The sequence below is a fragment of the Cystoisospora suis genome (genome assembly GCF_002600585.1).
Source record: "Cystoisospora suis strain Wien I chromosome Unknown contig_352, whole genome shotgun sequence".
Taxonomy (NCBI): domain Eukaryota; phylum Apicomplexa; class Conoidasida; order Eucoccidiorida; family Sarcocystidae; genus Cystoisospora; species Cystoisospora suis.
In genome coordinates this window covers 1-20,718 of record NW_027153153.1, presented here as the reverse complement: position 1 = coordinate 20,718, position 20,718 = coordinate 1, and the positions used below count along the sequence as shown (strand labels likewise).

General features: G+C 55.9%; 5 protein-coding genes across 5 annotated transcripts; 3 read left to right on the top strand and 2 right to left on the bottom strand.

Annotated features, from left to right (window-relative positions):
• Window positions 1-398: 398 nt before the first annotated feature.
• On the top strand, window positions 399-4,265 carry CSUI_000889 (inner membrane complex protein 19). Its single transcript, XM_068061096.1, has 5 exons — window positions 399-787; window positions 1,347-1,969; window positions 2,480-2,589; window positions 2,852-3,044; window positions 3,461-4,265. Exons 2-5 carry the CDS (start codon window positions 1,351-1,353, stop codon window positions 3,712-3,714), a joined length of 1,176 nt encoding a protein of 391 aa, XP_067926932.1. The 5' UTR covers window positions 399-787; window positions 1,347-1,350; the 3' UTR covers window positions 3,715-4,265.
• Window positions 4,266-6,983: 2,718 nt separating this feature from the next.
• On the top strand, window positions 6,984-11,127 carry CSUI_000888 (uncharacterized protein; the record flags this gene model as incomplete). The annotated part of the gene is made up of 5 exons (XM_068061095.1): window positions 6,984-7,035; window positions 8,214-8,318; window positions 8,435-8,482; window positions 8,808-8,984; window positions 9,647-11,127. The coding sequence occupies 5 exons, from the start codon at window positions 6,984-6,986 to the stop codon at window positions 11,125-11,127; spliced, it is 1,863 nt and encodes a 620-aa protein (XP_067926931.1).
• Window positions 11,128-11,744: 617 nt separating this feature from the next.
• Window positions 11,745-15,650, bottom strand: CSUI_000887 (rna recognition motif-containing protein). Its single transcript, XM_068061094.1, has 3 exons — window positions 14,068-15,650; window positions 12,513-13,605; window positions 11,745-12,152 (listed from the first exon to the last, which is right to left on the bottom strand). The coding sequence occupies exons 1-2, from the start codon at window positions 14,212-14,214 to the stop codon at window positions 12,676-12,678; spliced, it is 1,077 nt and encodes a 358-aa protein (XP_067926930.1). The 5' UTR covers window positions 14,215-15,650; the 3' UTR covers window positions 11,745-12,152; window positions 12,513-12,675.
• Window positions 15,063-18,475, top strand: CSUI_000886 (transferase hexapeptide repeat protein). The gene is made up of 5 exons (XM_068061093.1): window positions 15,063-16,304; window positions 17,031-17,083; window positions 17,340-17,390; window positions 17,634-17,776; window positions 17,925-18,475. Exons 1-5 carry the CDS (start codon window positions 16,033-16,035, stop codon window positions 17,988-17,990), a joined length of 585 nt encoding a protein of 194 aa, XP_067926929.1. The 5' UTR covers window positions 15,063-16,032; the 3' UTR covers window positions 17,991-18,475.
• A 107-nt stretch (window positions 18,476-18,582) lies between these two features.
• On the bottom strand, window positions 18,583-20,662 carry CSUI_000885 (uncharacterized protein; the record flags this gene model as incomplete). Its single annotated transcript, XM_068061092.1, has 1 exon — window positions 18,583-20,662. A coding segment is annotated over one exon (234 nt), but the record flags the coding sequence as incomplete, so codon positions are not given.
• Window positions 20,663-20,718: the final 56 nt, after the last annotated feature.

The window sequence follows — 20,718 nt, the reverse complement described above, 5'->3', positions numbered from 1 at the left end:
CACTTATATCAAGAATAGCCCAAGCAGCAGTGCACGACTCCCCTGGAGAACCGTCGCGTCGAGTTGCAGCCCCGGGTGCGCAGGCAACATGGAGCGCCACAACTGTCTGAATAGAAGGGACCCCACTGGCAGACGTAAAAAACTCACAACGAAACATCTGTTGCCAGGGCTGGCTGCGAACACCGCTCGGCAGGGCAAGAGCTGCAAGACCGTCTCTTTTTTGATACTCGCCTGCGCAGTAGCGAGCCTACTCGCTGTGAGGTTTTCAGGAATGCCCCGCAGACCTGTGACAGTACCGCTCCCCCATGGTCTGTCTTTTACCACTACTACCTACAGGATTCGCTCCTTCCACTCCGTCAGCCCCACTGCACTGTCTTCCCGTCATCAGTGCGTCCTGCCACAACTTCGGGAGACTGGCTTCCGCCCATAACACATCACCTCGTGTGCAGCGATGCACGCAGCTGAGAACGGGCGTTACACCCATCACCGGGCTTGCTACACTCGGCGCGCTTGCTTGGGTAGCGGGATGAAGCCGGGTCGACTGATGCCAACCAGCGCCGGGGCAGCTTGGGTTCATGTTGCATGGGCTTGTCGCAACGGACTGCTTGAGCGACGTTCTCAAAAAGACGTGGTCATTTTTAAGGTTACTTCCCTTCCTCTGTAGGTACTTGCTTCAATGAGCTATTGAGCAGCTTTTCTGGTTTTACACAATATCTTGCTGGTGCTGAGGACGGCAACTAGGGCAACAGCTAACGCGACGGCGGTGTTTTTGTGCGCTACCTGTCGGGTGAGCAGATTGACTCGCTGCATGGAAAGTGTTTGCCTCGCTTTCTCGGAAGTCTTTTTTTGCACGCAGGGTGACTTTTTTCTTCCTACGAGCTTCCAGGGAGGCCCCACGGAGCATGCTTCTGAAGGCTAAGATTACTCGGTTCAGAATCTCGACTGGGGCGTCTCTTGCAGCTGCGAGCCAGAAAACCTCACACTGCGTTCATGGCTTCTCCCTTGAGTCTCTCTTTGTATCTGAGCGACACAGGCGCAGTTCGGACAGTAGGTGGTCACCCGGGCGGCCGCAACACCTAGTTGTGCTGTCCCGTGGAGGGGTCGCAGGCCTGCTGCCGATGGCGTCGAAACCAGGCGCACGGGCGCATTCGGCTCTCGTGGCAGCATGAGGAGGCTCTCTGTCTATGCGAGCTCGGTTTCAGATCACGGGGTCATAGTGTAGGTCGTCCATGGGCTGTGATAGAAAGCTCTGCCCAAACTTCGCCTTCCTCTGCACCTCCGTTGCCGCGTGTAACCTGTTGCTCGTACTCACTAATCCTGTGTCTTCTGTCGTGTTCACTTCTCAGCAAAATGGCGGCACCGCGGGAAGACCAGGTCAAGCCGTCCGTCTCAGGCGCTGACGAGCGCCCCAGGCGGCGGTCCAACTGCCCTACCACCACTACCGCGAGCCATTCTTCCCCGAGCGTTGTGGCGACGACGTTTACTCCTCTGGTGCATAGTACTCCAGGTCCTTGGGGGCATTCCCCCCGAAAGGGAAACAAGCTTCCAACCCTACGTGTTTCCGGATCCATGCTGAGTGACGCGAAACTGACGTCGCGTAGCGGCGGCGTCGAACCGCCATTCTCCTCCCGGAGTACACAGGCACCCCCTATCTCGTCGATCGGTTCGGCCGCTGGGTCTCCCCTGATGACAGCTAGGTCCGTACGGGACTGGTTTCGCAGGATCTTGGAAAGCGGCGGGCCTCCCACCAGCGGGCAGGCGAGTGCAAGGCAGTTCGAGGCTGCTCCCTCGGTGGTTCACAAATATGTCTCCGATACTGTCGTCTCTGGACCTGGAGCTCACCTGCCTTTCCCCACAGACAAGCGGATGCCGCAGCCAGCTACCCTATACAGTGAAATCCACAGGCCACCATACGAGGCACGGACATCGTCGTGGGGTACAGCGGAACCGTGTCTGAGCAAAGATGGAAGTAGGTCGTTGGTATTAACACGCTGTCGAACTGACAGACGTTGTTTCCTGTAGGAGCGCGGGGAAGCGTAGCTGGGCCCAGGCTGAAAGTTGTAGACTGGCCTGTTTGTAGCGTTAGGAAGTTCCAGCGAAGCCCCCATCAGCCGGCCATCGCTGGTGCGGCGTTCGCGCGGGCGGTTGCATGTTGTATCTTTTCGTAGAAGTGTTTAGTTTTGGATAGCTGTGATATTTCTGGACGCGAAAATCGTAGAAACGACACGCGCCTGGACCTGGCTTGCCATGGTGCTCCGATGAGAACTCGGTTGTCTCGGGCATCAGTGCGGTTTCTTGTAGACTGTCGACGGCGGTGTTTTGGAGTCGTGTGAGTTTCCCCTTCTGATTCGGCGTGAGTTGCATGCATCGTGAGCGCATATGAGAGAGATCAGGTTGGTTTCGAGATTTCAGCCTGGCGTAACCTCCAGTGTTCCGACTCGTGAACCGAACGAGTTCGTGACTGCTCTTTTGCCTGCAGCGCCGCTGGCAGTTCTCACGCCGGAGCAAGATGCGATTCTGGTTTCACACTTGGTTTCTATGCCGCAGAAGGAGCTGCTGGGTCTATCAGGCACACCGCACCCGATGCAAGTGAGCGGCCTCACTGAGTTTCCGTCAGCTGCGTACTACGTCCCCTGTTGCGTTCAACTTAGACTATCGCACGCCAGGACCGTTTTCTTTTGTCGCAAAGCAGGAGTCCGAGCAGGTTGCGTGGGTGAGGTTGGCCCGGAAGGAGAAAGGGCATTGGAAGTCCTGCCTTTGTCCGTCCGCGGGACTAGATAGGAGGAGTTTTTGTCCGTGGGACGTTTCAGACAGCCTTCACGTTGGTTTCGGCATGTACCTTTGCTTGCAGTTTCCGCACCGCGCTGCGGTGCAGTCGTCCTACCTGGAAGACTTCCCGCCTCCTGACTCCCGCTTCATCAACGATCCCCTCCTGAGAAGCAAACTGGCACCAAACGATAAGTTGCCGTATATCAGGAGACAGGGGAGGTATGGGAATCCGCTGAACTTCCATCATAACGACGCCATTCTCGACAATGTCATGAGTAAGTTTGCTTCCGTGTAGGTAGAGCATTACAGTTATAAGCAGGGAGGGATCGTACGCGGTGCAAGCCGTGATGCCACGTGTGCGGTCTGCGTGTCCAGCAAAAATTGAATCCTGCAGGGGGGGTGCATGGGGGAGTCGCTACGAGCTCTTTGTTTCGACTTCTCCATCTCGTCTTCCGGTAACTGTAATCACCTGCCTGCTATTCCAGTTGAGGCCTGTCAGACGGTACCCGCGCTTCGTCTGCCACCTCGATATATCCGTCCCTTCTGTACTCGGGGCTGACGTGACATAGCTCAGTTTCGCGGGCGCCTGGTAGGACAGGCGGTCGAAGACCCAGAACACAGGAACGAGGAGACGATTGCTCTCTGGCCGCATTCGAAGGTGTGCGCGTGTGTTGCTGCTTGCTGTCGACAGTTTCTAGCAAGCTGCAGAAAGTGTGTCCCAGTGCAGTTCCCATGTACGTGGACGTGCCCAATTTCGGGCGTATGCAGGGCGTGTACGCGGAGCAACAGGACAGCACGGTTTACCCATTGATCACTCTACCGAAGATGGCACCCTGGGATATTTTCAAGACGTTGGACAAGATGGAAGCGCATCGCCGGGCCAATCGCACACGGAATCCGCTGCGCACCTTCTTCTGTTGTGAGTGCGTGGAGAGTGACGACTAAAGGAGAACGAGGAATGAGGCGTCATCGTAGTACCCGATCAGATCACTCGGTGGTGCTGTGAACAGCGGAAGTTTTTGATAAGCCCGCGTGAGAAGTCGCCGCTGACAGAGCCGAATAGGGGTGACCAAGATTTGAACTAGAGAAGCCCCCTGTGTCCTGCTTTCAGAGATGCGCACCCAGGGCTTAAGAGCATGGTCGTGGAGTGTCACAATAGAAAGCAAAGGAGTCGTTTCTTGAAATGTGGCATACGGAAGAAGCCAGTGCCGCCTTCACTTCTGTCCCTGTAGACATTTCAAACTGCCGGCAAAAGCCCTGTTGCCTCAGTAGACATAGGTATGCTGAGGCAATCGGGCTTTCCTCGCAGCCTTCAGTATTTTGAACCGAAGGATGCGGTGTGTGGCAGCAGAGAAGAAACTCCGTTTTCTGTCGGACGCAGCCCCGATCGGTTTGCATTCCGTTGTTATTTTGACCCGTGAACAGTCCAGGAGTGTGTACGAGCCCGAACTTGTCGCAGGTAGAAACCGTGAAACCCGTCATCTGTTCCCCCAAGACAGAGATGTTTTGTACCCAGCAAGCTATACTGTTCCCCCCTTACATCGGGAACAGTATTTGATTCCGTCAGCAAGTTGCAATCCGGATGTAGACAGGGAATACAGCAGACAACTTCGGGCTGAACGCGGCACACGCTTCTTGAGCTGCGCCGCTGAAGACCTAAGGAGACGTGTCTTAAAGACGAGGTGGATCGCAACCTGACACCACCGAACTGGCTGTGCACTGGGGCGACACATGGGTTAGATGGCAACACATGGGTTAGATGGCAACACATGGGTCGGATAGCTCTGGCATTACAGGACAACCATTCGTCGGCCGAGTTCGACTGGCGGCTTTGGCAGAGCGTGTGTAGGCCGCAGTATTTCCATTACTGATGACGACTCTTGAGTGTTCTTGGAAACACAAGTAGTTTCATGAAAAAAAAGGTCCATGCACACCACAATTGAGGAAGGGCAGCCAGTCCTGACACCAGTTCGCCCGGAGTGCGATAGGTGATGCTGGAACATATCGGTTGCCTTGTTCACAGAACTGACTTGAAGAGGGGTAGCAGACGACGCTACCGCTCGCCGCAAGTTCTGCTCGCTGCTAGACGGAAGTCTATCCAGCCCACACCCGTAATGAACTCGTCTGGTCCGATTCTTGGAGCAGCGCACGACACTTGTCATCCTTTTGCACACTTCTTCAAGCTGCCTCCTCTGGAGTTAATTTCAGAATGTGTGGCTTGAAGTTGGTTAATATTGTGTACCAGTGCTGCCCCTTTTCCGTTTCGCTCTTCTTTGCCAAGACACGCAATAGCCTGGGTGCGAAGTTGGTTCTGATACTGTACCAGTGCTCTGGCTTACTGTACACCCCACTTCCTTCGGAACTCCCTTCATGGCCTCCGTCACCCTCTTCAGACGGGACGCCAGCTCCGGCGTCAGACTCCTGGCTATCGGCTTCTGGCTGTTCGTACTCGCCTTCCGAGGTCACACCAAGCTCTGTGAAGATAGGAGCCCTTCCTGTCGGGCGGTCGCGGTTGCTAGCGACCGGGAACGAGGGCGTTGCGTTGTTGCTCAGGAGCGCAGACAGGGCCTGAGGATTGCCATCACTACGCCTCCTGTACGGTTCCTCTACTTCGGCCCCAGTAACGCTTCCGCCCTGCCGATCTCCAGCTCGGATGGAGAAATCTTTTCCCTGGGAGCCTGGCTCTTCCAGGTCTTTTCGAAGAGAGAGCGCGTGTCCCTGCAGAACCGTCCGCGTGCAGGCCAGTCGGAGCGTGATCCCTCCAATCAATGCGGCCAGCAAAAGGGTCGGACGGCCGTCAATCTTCATGGTCAAAGAAAACGGGATGCTCGCAGAAATTTGAAAAGCTAGACAAGACACAGGTGGCCACAGAGTCCGACTGCCCCGGATGTTGGCACTCGGAAAAGAACGGAGCCTCGGGGCTTACGGCACAGAATTGTTACCCGTCGTTACCCGCCTGGATGGCCTTCGTCTCTCCGAGATCCTAGCCGCTGTCCCGCTAGTGAGGCATCTGTGGCATGATGGCTAGAAAGACACCCAGAAAACGTCCGCGCGACTGGAAGTCCTGTCAGTGAAAAACTAATTGGGGGAAGTCAGCCTTAGCAAAAGTCCAAGACTGTCGTTAAAGGAAATCGGGCTTTATTCATTATACGCGGAGAGAAGAGCGACCCAGCTGCAGAACGGAGTTCCCTACAATTACGGAACCCACCGCTGGACACGGCCCTGCCAGCGGCTGGATGCTCGATTGTGCGACGAGCCAACCGGGTAAGCGCAAATCGCCGCCTAGCCACCAACAGACTGGGTAGGCCTAGAAAATCTACAGAAAATGAGGAGCCGGGTGGATGCCAAGCCACAGCACAGGCGGAGAATCCCGGGAACCACCATGAGACGATTGCCGCCAACCGCCTGCCGCCGCATGATGGCTCTGACAGCAGCCCGTCCAGACACCACGATCGGGTTGGAGTTGACAGAGTGGATATGGTGAAAACTCCCAGGGGTGTGGTGCGTTTTGTCTATCGTGTGCTAGAGACAAGTCCATGGATGCGTCATCAGCGTGCTTGGCCGGATTTGGTCCTCCAACGGAGAAGCTGGAGCCGAGCTGTCCTGAAATCAGCCTTCAGCAATACTGACAAGCTAACACTCATCGGACGCGGAATCGCAGGGATCCACAAGGGAAGAGGGTCTCGCACCGCGTGACCGCCCGTGTCTGTCTTGCAGCTGCCTGATACAAGCTGCAGTTGCCTTGTTCACATCCTTCTGAGCCGAAAGCTTACTAGGAAGGGCACGTTTTTCCACTACCCTGCATACTTGTCACTGGTTTTCTCCCTGAACACCATCCCCGTCAGCAGTCGACTACGTCCTGAGGCCTGCAAGTTCCGCTGCCCTCCTGGCAGCTTCTAGCGTGTCATCTCAAGCTTCCTTAGCTTCCGCAGTCCCTGCTAGACCGGGTACAAAGACTTCGGTGTTGATTCTGGACAGCCAACTTGGGCGCCACTGACTAGAGGAGGTCGCGCCCACCAAAGACGCGGCTACCGGTGCCTGTCGAGTTGCCGAGTTTCGAAGCCTATTCCCGTTCACGCAACGAGGGGTTCACAAGGCACGGGTGTGAGTGGCACTCCGTCCAATGTGCCATTCATGCCGGGCGCAGCCGGGGTCCCCCGACGCAGGCCGCTTGTCAAGCCTTACTCTATTGCATCTGCAGTGTTGAGCAAGGAATGGACAGTGGTAAGCAACCCGAGTTACTTATAACAAGTACTGTTCTCCGAGGTATGCTCCGCCGCGAGCATCCCGAGGACAGCAAACGACCTAGAGCGGGCAACTCCCCCTTGCGATGCCCAAGAGATTCTGTGAGCCAGGCTGGGGTGCTCCCGCAACGTTGCCACGACTCCAGAAAAACCTCACCCAAGTGCCGCGCCAGGAAAGCTGGCTACCAGTTGCAGGCATTCAATGACAAAAAAACGACGCCCTCCTGGGCGTTGTGCAGTTGGCATTCGACAAACTGTATCCGGTCAAGCGAATGACTAGCTACCAGAAGACCCTCGGGCTGAACTCCCTTCTGTAACCGGCTCGCAGCCTTCACCGTTGCCGGTTGAAGTTGTGCGGAGGAAGTCTCAGTCCTCTCAAAACGAAAAACCGACAGGAACTGTGTCTGAGACCCGTGTGCCGGCCCCAGGCGGCGTCGCTCTCATTGGTGCCACCACTTCCTTGTCTCCATTTCCTCGGGGCTATGAGCTAAAGAAAGCCGGCGCCGTGCGTCGCACCGGCGTCGAGCGAGCCCCCCTCGAGATACCGCTTCAATCTGGCGTACAGCACTCGAACACAGCGGAGTGTTATTCTCAGTCCAGGGCGTCGCATGCGTCGCTGGTGAAGGGGGTCTGGAAGTCCAACCTAGCGACGCATGGGTGGCCGGCTCGCCGGCAGGGCACAGAGTAGATTAGTCGTCGAGTGCTTTTGTAACCCAGACAATCTTACAGTGTCGTCACTCAACTGAGTTCCAAGGGTGAAACGCCTTCTGAGGAGAAGGCTGTCCATGGCTTTCGTTTGTGGTTTTCTCTCCGTTTGTCAGCTTAGCCTCAAAGGATGACCGAAGCAGCACTGCCGGCCCGCCTGGGGGGCCCTTCGCGTCGCCTGGAAGGGCTGGTGCTGTTGCCCTCTTGCCTCAGGAGCAAGGTGGCCGGCTTTGTCTGGTCCTGTTTGCCTCTGGTTTTTCTGGCTTCCATTTCTATACGTAAGTGCTGCCTCATGGGCGGGTACTGGGCTCTTTAGTTACGGACTTCAGGGCTTGCATTATCTTGCTGAAGGGCTCTGCCCGCGGGCACTTGCGCAGAGCCTAGGGGCCCGAGGCTGTTCTGGATTATAGCTGTAGCTCTGCAGCTGCGACTGCCTGGTAGCGGATGCAGTCATCAGGGGTTGCCAGTCGTTTTTCGGGTTCCGTTTCTGTGCAGGCGGCGCTTGTGCGGCGGGGGGGCCTCCTGGAGCTTCTTCGGGGGGGGGGTCCCCTGGACCTTCTTCGGCTTACACGGCTGCGTTAGCCAGTTTTTCTCCGCAGCGTAAGACGGGGGGTTCTCCTGGGAAATCTGATTGCGTGCGTTGTGTGTTTTGCACGAGATTACGAGCTGTTCTCACGCGGCGTTACATCTCTTCTTTGGTCGGTTTTCCTTTTCAGGTCGGAGCGTGGTCGAGGAGCTAGGAAAGACCGTTGAAGGACGAGGTGGTAAGCGGCAGCCGCCCTGGTTTTTCGGGATCTTGAGCGGGACGTGGCCAGCTAATAGTTCTGTAAAGGCTTCAAGATGGCGAGGCCTGTGTTTTTGGCTGAGGCAAGTATCAGGTTTTACCTCGTCAGCGAGAGAAAACTGGAATCAATGGGTAGTGTGCTTCTAGCTTTTCGAGACTGACTGCAATCTGCAGTGCCGCGAGATCCCCCAGAACCACAGGGGAGCAGGATGAACTAGATAGATACCCCGGGCAGTATGGTGTAGCCGGGGTACGGTGCGTCCGCCCGTACATTCCCGACCGGTGTCTTCTTGTTTCTTGTACAGATCTGCCTTCCATCATGAAGTTCATTCGCGAAAAATCTGCCACGGCGGACAAGAGTGATCTGATGGCCGCAGTAATCTTTCATGGGAAAACTCGTGGAGCTCCGGATATTAAGCCGGGCGTTCGCGGCACCTTGAGCACCCTCTATCGTGCGGCAGCTGTTCTCCAGATCCATGACAGTAAGTTCAAGATTGGAAAACGTGATTAGCTCGCCTGTCATCAGCAGGGAGGCGGAAGCCGACGTCATCTGTAGAAAGCCATGCCGTGCTCGCGTATGGAGTCGATCCGCAGATTTCTTCGTGTGTAACCTCTTCGTGCTTTGCTTTGGGCGTGTACTAGCTGGCAAGGGCTAGTGAGCCGACTGCTTCTCGGATGGGGGGCTTCTCTATCTCGGTGGCGATCAAGTTGCTTTTCCCATTCCTCTTATAAGACGTTCATCAGCAGTAGCGGCACGTATCGTCTCCGGATTGTGTCACAAGCGTCTTTCTCTGTTACCGTGTTGGCACGCCGCATGAGCTGGCTCGGCGGGACTGATTTTTTATGAGAGTAGGTGAACAAGTTACGTGTTTCTAAGCAGCTTTTGTAAAATGTCTTTGCTAGTTCTGAGTTGGACAGTTGCTTGGAAAGTCAGTAGCGCACGGCGTCGACACTTCGGAGTTGTGTAGCTGCAGAGAGTGGGTCGGATGCACTTTCCTGTGTTCCGTCAGGTGGGTTGGAAACGGGGCAAGATTTGCTACTGCTAGAAAGCATTCGTTTGTGCTCTTTCGAGGAAAAAAGCTCTTTGTTTCTTGCCTCGAAAGAAATCCTGCACTTGGCTCTTGTCCTCTCTGATGTATTGTAGGGGAGTTTAGAGAACTTGAAGCGGACATCTCAAAACGTCTGCGAGAGGCGGCCGCGGCTCACTCTCTCGAGCTGGAATCAAAGAAACAGCGCGTCCAGGCATCTCGATCGCGACGGCAACAGCAGACTCTGAAGCAGTCCAGCAACTTGCAGACGTCCGGGCGCAGCCGGGCGCGTACAAAATCTTTTCTTGAACTGCCCCAGCCCCCAGCGTCAGTAGCTGATTCCCCAGGGGGCTCCCGTGGAAGCAGCCGCCTGTCAACCGTGTCAGAGCTAGGAGAAATTTCTGAAGTTTCCGAGAGTTCCCCGTCTACCTCGACCCGATGGGGTCGAGGTAGCCAAGGTTTATCGACACTAGAGGGGGTATCTGCACTGTTCGACACCCCTGACACGCTGCCGGTTGTCGTCCCGAAGTCCAACACAAACAACAGTAGTGGTCAAGTCGGACGTGGCTCCGCGGCGGCAAGACACGTCAATGTCGACGATAGCCGTTCGAGCCTGAGTCAGCGGTTCCGACAGAGGAGTCGGGAGTCGCTGTCTAAGGCATGGAGCATCTTGCGCAACAACAAGAAAGTTGTCGGCGGAGCAGTCGTGATTGCTCTGGCGGCCACTGGAGCCATCGTCGCTCACAAAAAAATGAAAAACTGGAGAGGGTTGCTAGGGACGAAGTCTTTTGGATGGAATGTTTCTTCCTGCCAACTCAAACTCAACCTCAACGCTGCGCATCAGAAAAGAGGTATGGGGTCGGTTGCTAGCATTGATGGTGTCTGGGCAAACAACACTGAGGGTAGACTGAAGGTCAGCTACCACGAGAGGCCAGCTTTCGTCTCCTCGAGAGGGAAAGACATATGGGCTTGGTCAAAACGCGTTGTAAGCTTCGGCCTAAGCCGCGCTAGTAGGACCGAAACCTTCAGAATTCCCGGCAACTGCGTGGCTTCTCGTTCTTCTTCGTACAGTGTCCGCGAAGAGGGGGGTAGTGTAGCGCTGGTACTCATCGATTTGGATTACCGGCCAGGGTCATTTGTCGTCCCCCGAGTGGTGGTTGCCACAACGGAGGTCGAACATCTGTTGGACGGAGTTAGCGAGTTCGACGAAGACTGGACTTTATACCCCGGCTGTTTGCTTCGTCTCACAGTAAAAAGAGAGTTGCTGGCAGGTCCTCCCATAGTTCTCGTGGATGCAGTTCAGCGCAAAGTCTCTCTTGGTAATCACGCACTCCGGGAAAAGCACTATAACGTACCGGCTGATTGTCTTTTGGACAGTTCAAAAAACGTGAAGTACATGACGTTCGAGAAATCCACTGACCAGGAGAAAGTGGTTGAGCTGCTCGTCCTTATGGATGCCGGAGATAGAAGAGACGGCTGGACAGCACTTTCGAAGAATCCCGAGTTGACAGACGACTTCTCTTATCTTTTGACGGACAGCGATGAGTTTTCCGCTCTCACGGAGGACCAGGAAGTTGTGTCTGCTGCACGAGTTTGAGCGCTGAGATCAGAAGATGCCGACGTATTCTAGGGTTCAAGCGATACTAGTGGCCACGCAGCAGGTGCCTTGTCCTTGCATGCCCAGTATTTTGTATGCCGAATGGAGCGTCACTACTCACTGGCTTCCGAACTGGCCGTTTTTCTTTCCTGCGAGCCAGTGTGCCTGAACTTTTGTACGAGGAAACTCGCACCGATTTCATTGTACGTAGACTGTTCACACACCAGTTATGTCTGTTCGTTCTCGCTAGTCGCGTGCCCTACCGTTCCTACCGCAACGGTGTTTACAATCGTATTTAATAAGACGTGGTTCTCGACATTGTATTCAGTAAGACGTGGTTCTCGAGTCGGGCGTTTGTCCGCTGTGACTGAAGGAATGTCGAGCGAGTGCAGCTGTGGAGGACACACTTTGCTCAACGATGCCTTGGTGTACAGCTTCCCGCACACGCGTTAAGAAGCACCCCATTACGCGTTATCACAGTTAGAAACTAGGATTTTCTGGGGGTTTCACCTGATACACATTTTCCCATAAGGAACATGAAATCTCATTCAGCGGTACTAACGCCAGGCTCTCAGGCCTTATCGACTCAATCCCGTGCAACGTTAGTGGTGCACCGGCGCTGCTATGATTTTCTGTGCATGGGTAGTGCCCGGCCCAAAAAGATCTCGGTCCTGCTCCACGATCGGTCGACTAGTTGGACTGCCGTGCGTCCCATCGTGAGCTGCGACAGGCGTCGACCACCTACACACAACGGCTTTCAGTAGTCCAGTCTCCAAGTGTAGACGTGCATCATAGGACCTCCTAGTTATCCTCTGGATCGCTCTGTCGCGACTCCCCTGACGTCTGAAGAAAGCCGATGCCTTCGCGGCAGGTGCGCAGCTGGAGATCTATCGGCCACCGCGGTGTACCAGAGGTTGTTGGTATACAGAAGCAGAGTTCAGGTGAGGGAACCGTACCCTGACTGCACCAATAACCAATCGAACTTTTTTACCAGACGCAGCGTCCGACGTCCTTGTGTCGACGACCTGAAGGTGCAAGAGGGCACGGGTCATCTCATAAAAGACGAGTTCGCAAAAGACATTGCCATTTTCAAGTGTAGCGACCAAACAGGTGAACTCTAACCACATCGTATCAACGCTCAAATCCATGTCTTCAACTTGCAATACAGTCCCGTTCTCACACCGTACCTACCCTGATAAGTGTAATAGTTCTGGGACATCGCAACCCCACTGGACTCGGTGCCCACGCGACAGAACCTAGAAAGTTCGCTGCTTCACCTACTTCAGGCAGGGTTACAAGGAAAACGGGAGATCCAGCCAGAGTGCTGTAGGAAAACCTCCACGGATGCAAACAGAAGAGGGTTTGTGGTGTTACGTCCTCCTCACTTGAGATGCAGCAATCCACTCCTCGACGATGTTGTCCCCGTTTTCTGAAGAGGTGCTGCAACACGGAAGCCTCCGAAGGAGCCTTTCTCGGCAAAACCTTTCTTTTGCTCCACAGGGATCTTTACAGCTTATCAAAAGGCATGTCTCCGGTCGCTCACCTTCCTCACCGCCTTCGATCTATCCAGTCGTCGTAACGGCGGCCGCCGCCACGCTCCAGGCTCGAAGGCCGGCCGTCACGCGGGTTAGTTCCCGGCCCCTCGTAGTAAGCAGTCGAGGGAGGACCGTATGACCCGTAGCCGCCTGACCCGCCCCTCATCGGCGTCAGCGCTCCTCTGTCCCGGCTCCTGCTGCGCCCTCTCCGGTCGCTGTAGCCTCCGTACCCGCGAGGAGGAGAGGTGCTCGGACCCCGAGGATGGTAGCCACCGCTACAGTAGGGTCCCCCGTTCGTTCGGCCCCGGTTCGAAGGCTCGTACACGGGATCTGTGTCCGCCCGGGGGTAGCTGCTCGGTCCCTCAGCGTAGCTTCCTCCGTTTGAGCCGTGATTTCCATACTTGCTGCTGCGGCCGGGGCTCCTCCGACTGCTGCTGTAGGCGCCGCCCTCGTACTCATCGTCTGACCGCCCGCTTTCGACGAGCCTCTTTTCTCTGACCGAAATCCGCGCTTTCTCACCTTCGTGTGAACGGAATGTGCTGCCGTCCAGAAGCTCCACTGCATCCAGCATTTCATGTCGCGTGAAAAAGCTAACCTCCCCAATGCCATACTCGGGGGCGTCGGGATCGGGTCGTACTTGCGAGTAACCGACGTCCCCCACGCCCCTGAAGTGGTCTTTTAAGTCTTGCCAGCTTCCGGAGGGCGGCAAACCTCGAATCTCCACGATGTACCTGCCGCGCCGCGGCAGGCCTTTATTCACGAATTGCTCACTTCTTCCTTGCACACGGTCAGGTGGGCGCGCGCCCCGTACAAGCGGCAGCTCCACGCGGAGCGGCGCTGCGTCCCGCGTGCCTGGAGGAGGCCGTCCGTGGAGCTCGGCAATAGCGTCCCGGGCATCTCGAGGATCAGCGTATTCCAGGAAGCAGTACCCGGCGCCTGAAACCTGCAGTACGCGCAGAGGGAAAGCCACTTTCGCCGGTACAGCGGCACACTTCAAGGCAGTTGCAACTTCACGTCGAACCTGCTGTCTCTGCCGCGCGCAGCTTGAAAGCCGCTCCAGAAACAAGGTCAACAAAAGAGAGGAGGGCGAGCTTCAACGGGACGCGGAACAGTCAGTAACAGCAGTCGCAGCTCAGCACGGCCCCTGGTGGGACGCTCAAGGAGATACGCACAGTATCTTGTGTCCACGTGCACCCTACACTGGTACACCACCGCTTTGTCAACTTCGCCGAAAACGACCGACACCATGATCACCCGCAGTCGCTCTCAGGAAAGCGTGTCTCGAACGCGCTGATCTACTTGGGTCAGCTGCCTAGTCCTGTTGTCAATGCTGTTTCAAATAACCGGAGTGGAGTAAAGCCCGAACAACCACTGCGCGACTAGAGAAAGCAACCATTTCCCCTACCGTTCGTTTGAACTCCAGCTTCACAATTCTCCCGAACCTCTCAAACTCGCGCTCAACGTCCTTCTCCGTGAAATCTGCAGGCAGGTTTCCCACGTAGATGCGCGAGCCGGACCTGCTGCTCCCGGCGGTCCTGTCGTCCTCATACATCCTGGCGGATTTCCAGCTTTGGCGGGTTCACGGTACAACTTCAGAGCCTCGTGGGCAGCGTAACTTCGTTCAGCGTCCTGCGGCGCTTTGAGTTCCTGACACACTATAACCGCCGCGTACTCTTACAAGGACTGCGAACACATTACATCGGGTGCCCGACACGGCAGGGTTCAACACGGCACACGACGCAGACGTCCCGAGCAAGAACCGGGACCGTCATCGGACAGAGGGAGACTACCAGGGAGAAAACGCGCGAAGATTTCATATAGGTATCGAGAAAAAAAGCGATATTTGCTGCCATGTATGACGACGAGAAGTGAGCAGTTTCTCGCTGGTTTCCCAAGGTGAAAGAGGTATCCGGCCGCGCCGGTCAACGGAACCTGTTCCGTGCTGCTCCGGCCGCTTTCCAACTGCACACATGACAAAAAAGTCCGAAACTGGTGTACACTTGACAATCGCACACCCCGGCCATCTCTGTGCAGGCAGACCGGGCAGTACCAGCGAAACTCGCAGGCCACCAAGGGAACCGAGCCAGGATCGGCCACTCGAGGATTTTCACAGCTAGAAACCACTCCCCGTCGCTTCAGAAAATTTGCTCGTGCGGTGCGGCAAAGCAGTACTAGCAGAAAATGTGTCTCATAGTTCACAGCTGCGCTCTTGCCAGGTTCGCAAAGCACCTTTTCGCGGTATTTTCTCTCAGCTCAGTCTCGGCGTCAGGGGCGGCTCCACCCTTCATCACCTTACAGTTTCCCTCGGGACCTGAGCAACCTAAAGCACATCGGGGGCGACCCACTCTACAGTGGAACAGGCGGCCCTAGTATAGACCGACCCTACTTGCCCTAGTGANNTCAACTACTCTAAGCACCGTCCCTCGCCGTCACTGCCTACTCGACGACTCCATGGACGTGTGATGCCTGCCTGATAGGCTGACTGTACCCCGGCTTGCTTGGCGTGGACTAAGAAGTGAGGTATCTGGCGAAGCACGAAAAGCCCCCGGACTCCGCCGCATGCCTCGGCTGCCCTCAGCGCTGCACTCGCACAGTTGTGTGAACGCCCGGAGAACGCAGTGCCATCAAGGGTGAGTGCAGTCACCCTCCGTATCCGGGTCGGAGAGCGAGCGCCTTCGTTGGTCAGAAACGGGCTCACTCTCTCGGGACACGCCACCACAACAGTCCGTTTCCGTTTCCACTCCAATCACCGAGCGAGCTTCTATGACAGTGAAGAAGAAGGTCCCAACTGCAACTGCTCCGTACCCAGACTGGCTGGTGCTGGACTGCAGCCGCGCCGTACCCAGACTGAATGTGGTAGAGGAGTTCCTCGGCTTGCAGAGCAACTACGTCGAGGGACGGTAACCCGAAAAGCCCCAAGCACCCACGCCATATGAAACACACTAGAGAAACAGCACCAGGCAGCCGGATTGATTTTTAACGGCTAGATGGACTCATGTGTAAGGACTAGGACGGTAGTTTAGCAGCGGTCCTTCTTTGACCATGCGGACCACCTTTCTTCTCATCTGTCCGCACGGGCTGCATGCGGAGCGCAGCCAGACGGCTGTAGCTTCTAGGGCAGGAACGAACGCCAGCCAAAAGCGACCGCCGGGGATCCAGCTGCTAGTATTTCTTGACTTTGCTGGCTCTTCTAATCCGTGTTTGTCGGAGTTTCAAGTGCTCGACTAATCGGTGGCCGGCGGACGAAGAACTGGGATATTCGGGAAGTGCCAGGCGAAACCGGCGAGCGCACTCGCGTCTCTTGTTCAGCCGCTTGACGGGTCGGACAAAGCCTGCCGTCGGTGATTTCTAGTAAGCCACAACCCCGGAAATGGCACCAGGACTGGACAGTACGGAGGCGGAAACTACGGGGGGGCCCGAGGCTACTCCTGGTGACCGATCCAGGCCCGGAGCGCCAGGGACTCACAAGAAAGGGAAGAACAGCAAGGAACCGCTAGTCCACCCGCAGGCAGTACTGAAAGGCAAGATCGAGCTGGCAGAAGGGTGCTGTGTGGGGGTAGCGTCACTGTTAGACGGTGGAGAGAGTGGCATCGTGCTCGACAAAAATACCGTGGTCGAAGATCGTGTAAGAATCATCAACAGGTAAAGAGAGTCAAATGTCGAATGACCTAGTGAATGCTTTTTCGGGCTCGTATCAATACTACAGGACGCTGCAGCTGCCAGTGGGAGCCTCCGGTTTGCAGTTTTTTATTCGTCGCCTCCCGGAGAGAAGAGAATACATTGATAGAGCGCGCGGCCGCAGATCGGGTGCCGGGTTGTAGTAGACGGTGCTTCTTACGTTAGCAGGAAGCCCCATCTGCTACAAACCAGGAATCAGTCTGCTGGCGCATCGGCCGGTTTGCGGATGGATGATCTCTCCGTGGAGGGTTGTCCACGTGCTGGTCGTTGGACAGCGTGTCGTGGCGACCGCAGCAGCATCTGTGTGTAGTTGGTTGGTCAGGTATGCATACTAAGGATGTCTCATCCGGTGCGTCAAGTATTCGTTTTCTGGCGGTTAAATGCCAGATAGCTTCCCGACGCCCTAGCCTTATGTATAGCCTTGGTCTAACTCATCTCAGTTGTTGTCGCGAGGGCTCGCTACCAGGCAACTCGGCGTCGCTCTTCACCGAGTGAGTTCCTCCGCTGAGTATAGGGCGCCTGTGTTGGTTGGGGGGCGGCAGGTGTGTAGTTGCTCTGGAGGCGGTTGAACTGACCGAGCCCGGAGGGCTTTAGTGTGACGTTCAGAGAGTGGGCTGCGTGAGATGTAGACGAAACTTCCGGGGCGACAAAGTGACTGCTCACGCGAGGGATGTTTCTTTGTACCTGCAGCGGGTCGGAGCCGATGATAATCGGACGCTATACATGGATTGAAGACCGTGCTGGTAGGTATGTCCTTCTGCATCAGCTACTGAAGAAAATGGACTTTGACAGCGTGTCAACTTCTTTCGCGAAGCGGTTGATTTAGTCGTAGCGGATAGTCCTACTTCAGCAGGGGACCACGTAGTGCCTGCGAAGCCCGGTGAGGCTGGTGTAGACAGGAATGGCGTTCTCGAAATAGATGCTATAAATGTCGCCTGCTCGGTATGGACCACGCGCTTGTGGACCTGCTGTGCCCTATTACTTTGCCCATTTTTACAGTGATCCAAGATGTCCGGAAGATTGGCGACTTCGTCCGCATCGAAGCTGGAGGTAAAGGCTCACTCTTAGCCGACGGGGACGGGCAGAGGAAAGCTGTCAGCGGATGCTGTGGCGGGGTGCACAGGGTGTTGTGCTTCCGGGGATATTTTGTGTTTGGGGGCGAAAGCTGGAGACCACACGGGAAAGAGTAGACACAGAGTCAGGTGCAAACTGCCCCTTATACATCGTGGGCACTTCTTATCGACTAGAAGGCTGCTGATTGGGCTCGCCTGCCCGATGTGCTTGCTTCTGTAGCGGAGGTGATTGCCTGTGAGGAAATCGGGAACGGCTGTAATGTTGCAGAAGGAGCAAAAGTTAAGAGCAGAGGGATAATCCCTCCCCAAACGATCTTCTACGGCGATGCAGGTCTTGTTGCCTACGACCCATCATCTATGGTGGTAAGCGAGCAACCCGTGTTGGAGCACACGACCTAGGTGCATCGTGCTGTGCTGTGCTTTCGTCGAAGGACTGTGTGACTAAAAGTCGGCGGACGTCAGCGCGGCAGTCCGGCTGCCTGTGTGGCATATGGTTTGTTTTTTTTCGCAGCGGCAAGCGGCTTCCGCTGTAGCGCAGCTCCCAACTCACCGGCGACTGCTGACCAATCATATCTGAGAGGAGGCTTCAGTTCTTGTGGGAGAAACGGAGGAGCACCTCCGAGTTTTGTCGGCACATATCGATTGCCCTGTCAGTCACCATCACTGTTCGAGCTGTTTGTGAACATTCTTTTCCTGCAACACGGGAGTGGTCTTTCGCATGACCGGGTTTGCCTCCACTCCAAAGTGGGGGATGGAGTCCAGTTTTCAAAGTGTACACGTTTTCGACCTCCTCAGTGGTGGGTTTCGCTGTTTCTAGCAGAAGGCTCTTTGGCAGGTGTGTTGCGTGTTTTCTTGTCACTTCATTCTATGCGATGAATCGTCGCCGCGCGCACCACCGAAACTCGATGAGTGCCTGTGGTAAGTTCTGTTCTCGTGTAACCTGTCTCTCCACTGGTATTGTCAAAAGTGTGTTCGCCAACCCTAAAACTCTGTTCATCTTGGGCCACTGGCTGTCGTTCGCCGGGAGCCTGGATGTAACACTGGCGAATCTCCGAGCGCGGGCGTCGTCAACCCGCTGTGGCCGTGGTACCATACTGTAGGGAGGACATGCCGGAGGCTTCCAGCAAAAGTCGCTGGCTTGTGAAGTCCCCTGCCTGGGGCTCGGATAATGGGCAGTATCATGCACTTTCGTCGGCGGGTCTCTGCTTGGCCGTCTCAGACCTGGTGTGCCCAGTTCGAGCCAGTTCCTGGTGAACTATCGCCGCTCCGTTGTCACGGTCACTGTTCGGAGTTTTCGCCACTGGCGACCACAGATGAGCGTGCATGCACCACCTTACACTCGTACGAAGTTATGACTTCAGGAGTCGTCATGCGCAGCTGCCTAACCGCCTTCCTTGTGGCTCCCTACAGTTGGAGACTGGGTTCCGCCGACACACTGTAACAGCTTTCGTATCAACACTCACCTATGACAACGACGGTTGCGCCCGCCTGGGGCATGCCACCTCCTATGACCTCTAGTCTCCTCCCGATTCGCTACCTTCGTACGTAACGAACAGAGGCTTGTCAATGCACTGGCTGCCTCCCGGTGGGGCAGGGGGTGACAGTCGCACATCTCGGCGGACTACTTGTACTCTGCTTACCCGTCTTGCCTTGCGGTTAGCAGTTGAGCCCTCCCGATACACTACGCCTCCGCTGCCCCCACAACATCGGTGCCGCTTACGACCGGACGGCACTCCGTCAGCCAACATGCACGAGAGGTGGCTGCCCAGGCGCTCGCCCAGAGCAACTCGTCCGCTAAAGCCATTTTCACGGATGTACTGCTTCTGCCCCGGCTGTCGAACCTTACGCAACCTCACACAACAACGGCGAAGACAACCATCATGTATCCAGTGCTAATAAGGCCCAGCAGGCAGAGAGTCAAAATAAGCTTGGTAACGACTCTCATGGTCGACGCGTTCGGTGGACGCACGCTTGAACTCCAGCAGGTGGGCAAGTCCTACGTCCTTTTTAGAGAAACCCCGACGACAGAACTCATCCGAAGAATGCCGCCAGTACCATCTACAAATGTGTACTGCCACACATATGTTCGTGGAGACACACAGTCTACTGCACGAACAAGGATGACCCGTTCACTCTTTGGAACACACGACTAATCCCATGATCATCATATAGCATGCCATGCTCATCGCACCACTTAAGAAAAACATCTCTGCGACCCCCAACATGGTGGAGCTCCGGATTCGCAACTAGAAACTGCCACAGAGTGCAATCAAGCAGTCCTCAGTTGACCACCAGTCCCGCGTGCTTGAAGCAGGAGAGAAACAGCAGCAAGCTGTGCCGAGTTACAGCGTGGCTACACAGCTGCAGCACACGCCGCTTCTACCCTGAACTTGAGATCAGCTCTCAGAAGCTCAGTTGCTCCAGTGCCAGCGCTCCGCTCCGCGAAAGACTCCGCAGAAAGTAGAAAAAGTGCGCACACACCCCGCTGTCGGGAGTTGCTGAGCGTCGCCGCCTGCAGGGAGTCCGCTGTCACTTCCACCAGGGCGAGGGTGACGGATGCCGGACCCAACGCGTCGCGCCGGCGCCGGAGCACAGCGCGGCTGGCGCGGTCCTCCGTTTGCCGACGCTAGCCGGTCCCACCGGGGCGCTTTCAGTAATAACAGCAAAGGCCATAGCAGAAAGAAAGAACCGGGTTTCTGCGGTTCCGCGCACTGACTTCATTCATGACGTCCCACGAGACCCCAGTGGAGGTGCCACGCATCAAGTACAGTAGCTCGCTGTTTTTGTCGGCGATGCCAAAGTGTATGAACATTCGCAAGGGAAACCTGGAGGCTCATCGTGTTTAGTGTTCAGTTCCGATTCCACCCCGTACCACAATACTGGCGGAACTTGGTAATGAAGCCTCATAAAGCGTCTGGTGGCAACTGGTGGCTCCAGAACTTACAGAGCTTATCTCTGTTTCTTCTACACGCGGAACACTTACCACAATCACCAGCCCAGTGCGGAGCAGCCAGCTCATCGGCGGGGAAACACAGCACAGCACAGCAGGCGGCACGGTACAGAGCGGCAAGCGGAGAGTCGGTAGCGGGTGTTTCCCCTATAGGTATGCCCGTGCGCACGATGCCGCGTACAGCTGTCGGGGAGCGCAGGAAGCGGAATGGGAAGGTTCGATAGCAGTCGTTTATGGCACCGAAGGGAGCTCCCGGGGCTGCGCCTGGGAAAGCGCCATGTATAATAGATGCGGCAATGTCTTAGCAGGTTTATATCTGTCCTGTCACCGAAGCACAACACGTGTCACAGGCACC

What these genes read in the sequence shown, in the direction of transcription:
- CSUI_000889 (XM_068061096.1), top strand. Translation starts at nt 1,351, where the DNA reads ATGGCGGCACCGCGGGAAGACCAGGTCAAGCCGTCCGTCTCAGGCGCT. An exon ending in GTGTCTGAGCAAAGATGGAA is followed by an intron (nt 1,970 to 2,479) that starts GTAGGTCGTTGG and finishes TTTTGCCTGCAG; the next exon opens with CGCCGCTGGCAGTTCTCACG. An exon ending in GCACACCGCACCCGATGCAA is followed by an intron (nt 2,590 to 2,851) that starts GTGAGCGGCCTC and finishes CTTTGCTTGCAG; the next exon opens with TTTCCGCACCGCGCTGCGGT.
- CSUI_000887 (XM_068061094.1), bottom strand. Translation starts at nt 14,214, where the DNA reads ATGTATGAGGACGACAGGACCGCCGGGAGCAGCAGGTCCGGCTCGCGC. An exon ending in AGCTGGAGTTCAAACGAACG is followed by an intron (nt 13,606 to 14,067) that starts GTAGGGGAAATG and finishes CGCGTACTGCAG; the next exon opens with GTTTCAGGCGCCGGGTACTG.
- CSUI_000886 (XM_068061093.1), top strand. Translation starts at nt 16,033, where the DNA reads ATGGCACCAGGACTGGACAGTACGGAGGCGGAAACTACGGGGGGGCCC. An exon ending in CGTCCGCATCGAAGCTGGAG is followed by an intron (nt 17,391 to 17,633) that starts GTAAAGGCTCAC and finishes TTGCTTCTGTAG; the next exon opens with CGGAGGTGATTGCCTGTGAG. An exon ending in ACGACCCATCATCTATGGTG is followed by an intron (nt 17,777 to 17,924) that starts GTAAGCGAGCAA and finishes TTTTTTTCGCAG; the next exon opens with CGGCAAGCGGCTTCCGCTGT.